The 10,264-nt window shown below is 32.9% G+C and overlaps 1 protein-coding gene across 11 annotated transcripts in view; it reads left to right on the top strand.

The window, feature by feature from the left end:
* Positions 1 to 10,264, top strand: part of LOC106463959 (calcium/calmodulin-dependent protein kinase type II alpha chain) — a 149,934-nt gene that overhangs the window by 82,915 nt on the left and 56,755 nt on the right. For all 11 annotated transcript variants that reach the window (XM_013924050.2, XM_013924051.2, XM_022391600.1 and 8 more), the window contains one exon: positions 4,960 to 5,025. In XM_013924050.2, the coding sequence (XP_013779504.1) occupies positions 4,960 to 5,025 (66 nt within the window). The remainder of the gene's footprint in view (positions 1 to 4,959; positions 5,026 to 10,264) is intronic.

Here is a 10,264-nt window from a genome sequence, read left to right as displayed (position 1 = left end):
CAGTTTTAAAGTTGACCAAAGTTTCGATATTAAGTGAATGCCCTCATTTTGTTTAAATTTGCATGGTTTACAGTGGATTTTCTAGTCATATGTCATTAAAAGTGCAAAGTACATTTATAAAAATGAGATGTTTCTGACACTCAATATATATATATATATATATATTCCACAAAAAGGAAATTTGAGCAAAATCCCAAATTCTTTCTGAACATCTAATCAAGTCTTATAGTTTGGTTTTGTTGTACAAACATACACATTACTTACATTTCACCACTATGCGAGATTCATTATTGCTGCTTGGAAGAGCAAAGCAAATAAAAATGAAGAGCTGTGTATTCAGTGACACTTAGTCTACTGCAGCAGAAGTAGCAAATCAAAGAATAGATTAGGCCTCTACCTCATATTTGTTTTAATGAAATTCATGCTGTGGTGAGGAATATAAATTCATAAATAAAAGTCAAATAATTATCAAATGCCTTTTTAAATGGTAATGAGAATTCCTTTAATACCATTTTTACTTCCTCTATAGGTACTGAGAAATTTATTTCCATACCAACTTTGTGCAATCTTGGTTTTAATTGAAGATAGTTAAACAAACAACTTTCTGATATTTATGTTCAATATTTCCACTAAGAAAAATACTTTCAGCAATAAATTAATTTGCTAAAGTAGCTATGTGTATAGTATCGCGTCTTTTTATTATTATTAATTTGAGTACTTCTGTTGTGGGTAACCTGTGGAGTATAGGTGGAACATTAATTTCCCTCTTTGTGCAGTAGAAATTTATTTATCTATTTTAGATAGTGCAGAATAAATTAATGCAAGAAATGTGTAACTAGAAAGTTAAAAAACCCATGAAAACTAGGTAGATACTGTGGTATATAAGGGTTGTTTTGTTGCTTTCTCAATGCAAAGCTACAAAATCTGCACTCTGTCCACTGCGAGGGAACTAACCCTGGATTTTTAGCGTTGTAAGTTCGTAAATTTATAAACTTGCCTCTGGCTCATCCATCGGAGGACGTTATGTAAGGGGGCGCTAGTTCCACATTGTAATAAAAGCTTGTTTTTTTTCAGTGATTACGCAGAATAAAAATACTTTTAAAACACAGTTTTTAGGTTTGTACAAATATACGACAGCTAAAAAAAGTTAAACTTAAAACAATGATAACTCAAAATTGATTAAAAAGAAAGCTTAAGAAAAACTGCTGATGGAAGGCACGGTCTTTTGCTCGAATCGGGAAAGAAAATCACAAGGATGCTGAATTTACGTTTTTGAAACGCAACGTATTCAAATAAAGTGAAAAAGACAATCTTTAGAATGACTCAAGAATTACTGTCGCCGAAACTAGTGAAAAAAATGACACATCTACAACTTACTGCTACTTTGTATCAGTAATTGAAGAAAATACACCTTCTCATGTCAAAAATAATTCTTAGAAAACTAAGACTAAAAAAAAACAACAACACTAAAAATACACACACTCATATATATGATGTGTGTGTGGTTTAGATAAATAAATATTAGTTGATTCAAAGTTGCAGAAGTTGTTAGTAAAAGTGGGTCAAATTCAGCTACAGATATTTGATTTTTTTAGAAAATAAAAAAGGAAGGACATTCACAAATTAGTACGTGCCATGATGTGAGAGTAGAGAAGACTTGAAGCACCAAGACATAATTGATTCTGTATTGGATCGTACGTTATTCATCGTTTTGTTTTGATGGCAAGATTTATGGCATAGCTAACTTTACACTATCGTCAAACAGAAGAAAGGACTGAAAACATTTATCACTACTTTTAAGTCGACATGAAAAATCAGATCGTTCATAAGCATTTTAACAGTGGAAATAAAATGAGATCCTCTATTAAAAATGAACCATATAATTGACACAGAAAATCTGCACCTGATCAAACATGGAATAGGGCGCTGATAAGTTGTACTTGAAAGACTTGCTGGGTTGATAACTTTGTTCTTCATGGAAGTTTGTTGGATTTCGCGCTAAGCTACTCGAAGGTTAGTACTAGTGAACTAGTGGGAAGGCAGCTAGTGAACATCATCCACCAACAACTCTTGGGCTACAGTTTGCCAACGAATAATGGGATTGTCCGTTACTTTATAGCACTCCCCACCCACCCCCACGGCTGAAAGGGCGAGCAGGTTTGAAGAAGGGTTTCGATACCGTGACTCGCATGTTGCAAATCTAACGCCCTTACTGCCAGGCCATCATTGTGGAAGTCATAAGAAGAAATTCACATCTGGAAATTACCAGAAATTTTGTTGAATAAATATTTGTCTAAGTTTGATTCAGTCATTAAATATACCATAGAACATTTACCTTACAAGAAGCACAAAAGAGCTATCCGAGACAAGACAATCAGAATGACCTCATTTAGCTGCTGTTCAACAAGGTACAAATTAATATGTTGACTTCTGCTCGACTGTGTTTCAGGCTTAAACCACGCAGAACAGACGAAAATGATCATTCTGTTCGTCACAGTTACTAAATTTCAAAATTATGACTAACCTCGTAGTGTGAGATCAATCTTGGTATCAAGGAGATGCCAGACAGTGATTTTGGATGTTTTTCAAGCTGTTCCGCAGCTACACACACACACACAAGTATAGTTTAGCATGGTAGTTTTGATGAATTTATTCTTGGTTCACAGCCAATTTAACGTATATATATTTTTTATTTTTTCACAAAATTGTCGACCCAGCCAATGAATTATGGAAGAGATGTTGTATAACAACCGCAGAAACATAGCTCATTGTTTAATTTCCTGCATTTCTGACTTATCAACAATTAGCTCAAGGAACTTATAAAACATTGCATGGCTTAGCAGATAGCAAGAAATCTGATGTTATTCCAACAGAACTATGTGACGAATTGCAGGCCCTCTTACGGAGAGTGACAAAATGACTCAAAAATATTGTATGGGAATACATGTGCAAGAACTAGTTAACATTGTCATTTCCCAGCACCATTGTCGTAATGAGAATTCCGCTGACTTTGCCCATTACTGTTGATAATGGACAAATACATTTTTCGTATTCAAATTGCATAAATGACATCTATAATTACATAAACAAAACTTGTTGAACGGACAAAAATTTCAAACATAAAATTGGATTTTAAGAAGACAGAAGTGTGCGATTTTGCCCAATTGTGAGAAAGGGAATGAAATGCCCCCTCATTTTAGATTTTGAATTGAAAGGTAGGCACTTAGTAAACTTAGTTTGTAACATGCTTCCCTGTGGCTCAGCAGTAAGTTTGAGGGCTTATGACGATAACAAATCTGATTTTGATATCCGCAGTGGGCAGAACACAGATAGCCCATTGTTTAGCTTTGTGCATAATAACAACCAAACAAATAATATAACATTTACATAGGCTTTAATAAATAAGTGAATTTTATTTGTAGTCCTACGGTGTTATTACAAAGTTGAAAGTAAAATTGGAAGTGTTGGCGGCAAAATTGCTAGCGTTGACTTTGTGTTGCAAATGTTTAACATGATATCTACTCTAGCATAATTTACGAAGCTGTTAATATAAGGGGGGATGGAGTATTAAAAAGAAATGTTTAAATTAGACTACTTAACTCTTGGTAACGTGAATGAAAGTTTTAATTCCTCTTATTGGTGTTCAATTCCCATATTCGCAATTGTTCGTGTTCCACCTGTTATTTTACTATATATTTTGAACTTGTACAGCATTATGGTTATTTTTTAAATGCTCCCAAATTCAGTTGCAACATTTGATATTTTTTTACATTTGAGAATTAAATTTTTATTTGTGGAAGTGCTATTTTACTCGCTTTCATTTATGATATTTGAAAACTTACCAATGGTTGACATCCGATTTTTCGTGAAATCCCTACCTATAGCAAAACAAAATGAAGCTAAGTACGTTATTATAGACTGATGTCTACTAAAAAGCGACAGAGATGCCATCTTTGGGCAATGTGTTTTTTAACCGTTTCGAAGGTAATCAGATAACATGAAAATGCAAATACTGCAATTTATTAATAAGTCCTAGTTTATGTTTAACCTTTTGAATGTTTTTGTTGGGTGTAGGGCGTTTTTGTTTTGTCTGTATTTCTTAATACCTTCTGATCATAATACACCAAACGGAGAGAAATGCAACCTTTATGATAAATAGGAGCCTCCAAAAAGGATGGCCCCTACAGCCTTCCATGCAAATTAAAATTTTTCTTGTATTGTTTGTTTCTCAATTTTTTGTTATCCATAGAACCTTTTGAATGGATTTTGTTGTTGTTGTGTGTGAAATTGATAAATGAGTACTTTAGAAATATTTTGAATCTTACTGCATTACTCTAGGGTTCATACTTTGTACTGTATTGAGTACAAATGATACCCCACCCCCCCCACGTACTTTGAGTAGCACTTGAATATCATCCATATATCAAAATGTTTTATATATTTTCTACAAGTGTAAATTTAATATTTTACAACACACTAATGGACACATTAAATAGATCTCTTGGTACACTAAGCAAATTTTGACTGTTAATGACCAATTTCTCTAATGTCTGCCGCATGTATACACCATTATTTTGTTTGTTGATCCTGTATCAGATCACTTTTCTATATTATGAACGATTTTCTTATAGGTTTCTCTGTGTTTTGGAAATGGTTTATTTGCAATATAAAATATTGAAGCAATTTCATAATATGAATTAAGAATAAGATACCAAGCCTGTGTCATCTTTTGTAGTTACGCCACTGATTTAAGCTTGGGTGAGAATATGCATAAGGCAACCAAATTTCTAAGCTCTAAATTGAAGATACTTCTTTGTTCGATTTTTTAATTTACGCCTAATGGAAATGAACTGAAGTATGTAAGATATTACCATGGAGTTAAAACAGTTTGGTTTAGGTTTTGTGTTCACCAGAGTACTTTTATATTCTCTCTTTTTTTTTTCTTTTCTTTTTTTGCAGTGTAACAGGTGGTGAGTTGTTTGAAGACATCGTAGCGAGAGAATACTACAGTGAAGCTGATGCAAGGTAAATCTGTTTTTCGAAGTTTTAAAGTAATCTTGAATTAAAGAAATTGTGCTACATATGTGATAAAAATCCAGAAAAAATACAGTTATATGCAAATTATGTAAAAATTAGGCACTCTTGACACCCATTAAGTAAGGTAACAGGACACTTGAGCACAGCACCTTGCACAACTCAGTGTTAGCTGATATATTCTTCAATATATAAAGACATTCACTAGCTTTTTGTTAAAATATTTAAGTCATGTATCTATTTATAGAGCTACTGTTTGTTAAAGCATGCAATAGAAAGGGGAATTTTTTTTGTGTATTTAACTAATCACTAAGATATGAGGGAGCCAAGTACAGAAGTATTTACAAAATGAAAATATATTGCAATCTCTAAAGAAAAAAATAATAAATCACTTCAAAACATCATTGCATGAGACTATGCTAACTGTGAATCTGTTTCATAATGTTAATGCATTTATAAGCCGCACACAATATACTAATATTATATACTACGTATGTTTATCTACTTGCTATACGTGTAAGTAATACTGCAATGTAACTCTTGAGTATAGTCATTGATGAGCCAGCAAAACAAGAAACTGAAAGCAAACTTCTTTTCTTTCGATCTGTTTAATTAAGACAGACAAAAAAAAAAACTTCGATGCAAACACAAATATCAGCCAGCAAAATGACAAATTAAAAGCAAAACCATTTTAGTTCAATATCTTTAACCACAAATTGTTATTTGCAATTATAAAAAGGCTTCACACCAAACTGCATTAGTTTAATTAATAGTATGCAGTCAATCCATTTACTAATGACTTTTTCGGAAACACGAGATCGACATTCTAATCTATATTACCTCCCTCCGTACAGAGTATAAATACATAATATTTTTAATGCTTAATTTTGTGTAAGCTGTAAATCCTCTCTCTCCGTGTAGTATCTATATAAATATAATATTACTGTCTGTTGTATGTCCATGTAACTACTTCGCAGGGTGTGGATGGATCTTCACTAAAATTGATATGGAGGTTCATTGGGTCTATGGGGAGATACATACAAATTTTCAGTTTTATGGTTTTAATGGGAGTTTTCGCGTTTTTTACCACTACTTCGCCCCTGTTGATGGATCTTCACCAAATTTGGCATGAAGGTTTGTTGGGTCCATGCGGAGATGCATGTAAACTTGCGGTTTCACATTTTGTGTTTTACAGTTTTTTGGGGCATTTTTTTACAATTACATATAAGGGAAGCAATTTTTCATGTCCCAAGATAATCTTTCATGAATTATGAATTTACATAACTTCTATCCAGGGGAGGGGTACTCCAGCTAGTTTATTATTATTTGCACATAAAAAAGTGTGGAGAAACTACTCATGTTGATTATATTTGACACCAGAAGGTGTTATACTCAAGTTTAGTAAAGGCCATGTAAATGTGCAAAATTGTTAGTTGTAGGTAGGTTTGATCCCATTATAACTTTATCATTGGTACAATAAAAAAAAGTCCCTTCAACACATTACAAGAACATATCTCACTTTTATCACATTGATAAATAAGTTATTGTAAGTTTAAACTTCTTAAAGTTCATCTTGCCTCATTATTCAGATTAACTGTATGTGATCACACACAAGATAGCCAAAATGAAACACTATCTATCGTGTACCATTAAAAAATCCCTATTTTTCGGCTTTAAATGGAAATTTCAGTTCTTACTGCTAAACTTTGGCTTAATGATTAGGGGTGTCATCTCGCAATCTGCAGGTCGCGGGATCAAATCCAGTGGCCAAACATGCTTGCCCTTTCAGTCGTGGTAGTGTAAAAATGTGACAGTCAATTCCATTATTCATTAGTAAAGAGTAACCAAAGAGTTGCATTTTCTCTAGTCTGTTATATTGAAACTAGCTGTGTACCCGTCCTTTGTACGGATTGTGTTTATAAATAATACATTAATTTAACAATTAACAAACAAATTACTTGTACATTATTTACATTACATTTTACATTTTTTATTGTACATTATTATAACAATTAAATATAAGTTAACAAAAGATACTGTGGACCATGTGTTAACTACGTCACTTAGAAAAAACGGAAAATGTCAAATTCTGATGAGTTGTACTTGTGTGTTTGTAGTGTATCACACATCTGTGAAAAAATTAGTTTTATTTATCGAAGAGCCTCTTGATAGACGACATTGGAAGTACGTCCACCTGGGGCATGGATGAATAGGCTGCAAGAAGATCTGACTCTTGAGCAGGCTACATATAGTTTTTAAACTCCAAGGATAGTGTTCATAAAAAGGAAAAAAATATAAGAAAGAATGCAGTTCGCGAGTCAAGCGCAAAGAGCAATGCCGAGTGAACGGGCGAGTGACCCTTAGCAAAGAAATACTTCTTTTAAAGAAATATAACCTTAAAAGCAATAAATAATGCCAAAACATAAACAAAATTTGGCACAGACAGCTGGAGTGATGCAACAAATTTTTGCAGGAGTTGTTTTCTTTCCAACATAGAGCTCCAACATAGAGATAATAAACATTGTTTTGAAAATTTTACATTGTATTTACTGTTACTATGGTAATCATTAAAACAAAAAAATGTCCATAAAAATAACATTGGAACTTTGAAGACCCGTGGGGTGGAGCCCTAAGGTGAATTCCAAAAATCCAAGTAGCCTATAACCTTCTCACGCATATATAGAACAAAGAAAAGAAGTTTCATCGAAATCAGTGCTCTCGTTTTCCCGTGAAAAGCGAACAAAAACATGTCCGTGAGCGTTACCGACAGACAAACAGACAGACAGAAATTGAGATAAGGCTTGTTTCGGCTTCTCTGGTGTATGAAACGTGAAGATATGCAAAAAGTACACTATTCTAAGCAATGTACAGACAAAACTCTTATTTTATTTATGTAGATTTAGGACAATTAGCACAGAATAGCCCTTGAGTAATTTTGTGCAAAAATTCAACAAACTTAGTTAACTTCCCAATCAGACTTGTAGTGATGCAGCAGATAATGCATACAGTAATGATAAATTTATTAGAAATTGATGATAGATAAGACACTTTCACATTCATCGTTATTGTGTTTTTAATATAGGCTAATTGGTTTGGAAGATATGGTCAGTAATTGGGCTTTATGCATATATTTAAAACATTATTGTTTAAATGGACATAAGTTGTTTGCTCATTGATTACATTTATGGTAACTTAATGGAAAACTGAAAGCCTTGTTCAAAAACGTTTTTTATAACGATATTGTTACAAAACAACATTTTTCATGTGGTTGTGGTCCAGTGTCTGAGCCTTATTAAATTCTTTATACCACCTGGATATGTAGAAGTAATGTACATTGAACTGTAGATGTATTTTGTAGGACTGTATTTTGTTATACTTACAGGATATTATTGCTAATCATATGGTGGTATTTTCAGGTTAGGAAGGTCCGCTTTATAATGAAAGAATTAGTAGGATAAATTATGGAGTAAATCTAAATTTAACTATTAAGTTCAAACTATGAAATAAACAGACTGGACACAATGTGCAACACAAGATGAAAACAATTGTTGTACATTAAACAGATAAAAAACACAATATGTGTGCTTTCTTTCTGGACACTTGACAGTCTCCTTCTATTGGATTTGTAGATTGGTTAACAGATTTTCTTTCCTGATGATGTCTTTTCATCAACCAGCTCACTTAAGACCCTATGTAGGCAGTGCAAATCTAACGTTTTGTACTGATTATTCTCATTCAATGTAAGGTAGGCATTAATCTGTAGATATCATGTGCCCTACTAGTGAAGAACACTGCCTTTGTCTACATTCTTGCACAACTTGTAACATTATAAAAGTATCACTCGCGGGATGAGCAGGCATCTCGAGAGAACAACAAAGTATTGGAAGCTGTATTCTAGGGGATTTGACATCAGGTTTTCTAGTACATTCGAGATTATAAATACGGGACAGTTATGAAGATTGTTGATGGTAGAGTCATTTCTATCTGGTAGAGCAAATTAGTCAGTATTTTTTGTTGTTTTTCTTCAGCTGTGAAGTTTATTCTTTATTTTTTGTAGTGCAGTTAGCATCGTTTGTAAACATGGCCAACAACTGTGTGCAGTGAAGGCACTTTTTAAAGTGTTTAGTAAGAAATAAATTAATTTGTTATCATATACATAGACTGGAATTTAGATTATTTTCACTAGGTAATGTAAAAGAATCCTTCAAAAAAAGAACATCTTTGCAACACTGTATCAGAAGTGGGGTTATTTTGGTGAAAATGAAATATTAACATTGATTAAATTTCAACTTTTATTAAAGAAAACCATGACTACGAGAGCACAAACTGAGATAGGAAACCTACTAGACATGATAAAACAAGAGAAAAAAATAACAATTAGAAAGAGACAGAGCATATAAAGAAGACTAGGAAAAACGAGACAAAAAATTAGAAGAGATGAAAGAAGATCAAAAAGAACTATACAGAAAATTGAAAAATAATTATGAGGTAAAAGACAAAAATTTAAGAGAGGAGTTAAATGATAGAGAGACCTACTGCTTAAAGTAGAATTAAAATAGAAAATAAACCTGTCTGAAGACAAAATTAATAAAATTATTGGAGATGTACAGGGAGATTAGAAGAAGTACAGGAAGGCTGTAATGACAAAATCAATGAAGTCAAAAGTGAAGTAAAGAAAAACGTCAATGAGCTAGTAAAAATCATCAGTAACAGAATAAAACTTCTGAAACATGAATTAGTAGATAGAAAGATTAAGTTACCCACATTTATTTCTGTATCAGCTAAAGAGTTTCTACTGAAAATACCAACTACCAAATATGTAATAGGAGATATTGTTTGGTCTACATCTATTACCATTACTGCAAAGAACATTTCTGGACTACTTCAGCCATGAAATTTACCAAATCCAGTTCTGTGGAGATTGTGACGGGAAGGTACCATACTCAGTTCAAAATATTTTCCAGAGTGAATGGATGGAATAGTGAACAACAAGCCATCCATATTAATACCCATTTGAAAGGACCAGCCTTGAAAATATTAAATAACCTTCCATCTGAGGGCCATAACAATTATCAAATATTAGTAACTGTCTCATCTAACAAGTTGGAATGCTGCACCAGAAAGAAGTATCCAGAACAGGATGTGGAGGAAAGAAGAGACTTAAGCCAAACTTTTGAACGGTTTGGAAAGACTTGCCCAATTATATTTCACAGGCATTTTGTGCATGGAT

The sequence above is a fragment of the Limulus polyphemus genome, unplaced genomic scaffold, assembly GCF_000517525.1.
Source record: "Limulus polyphemus unplaced genomic scaffold, Limulus_polyphemus-2.1.2 Scaffold1530, whole genome shotgun sequence".
Taxonomy (NCBI): Eukaryota; Metazoa; Arthropoda; class Merostomata; order Xiphosura; family Limulidae; genus Limulus; species Limulus polyphemus.
The sequence above is the reverse complement of the archived record's forward strand: the minus strand, read 5'-3'. Positions and strand labels throughout refer to the sequence as shown.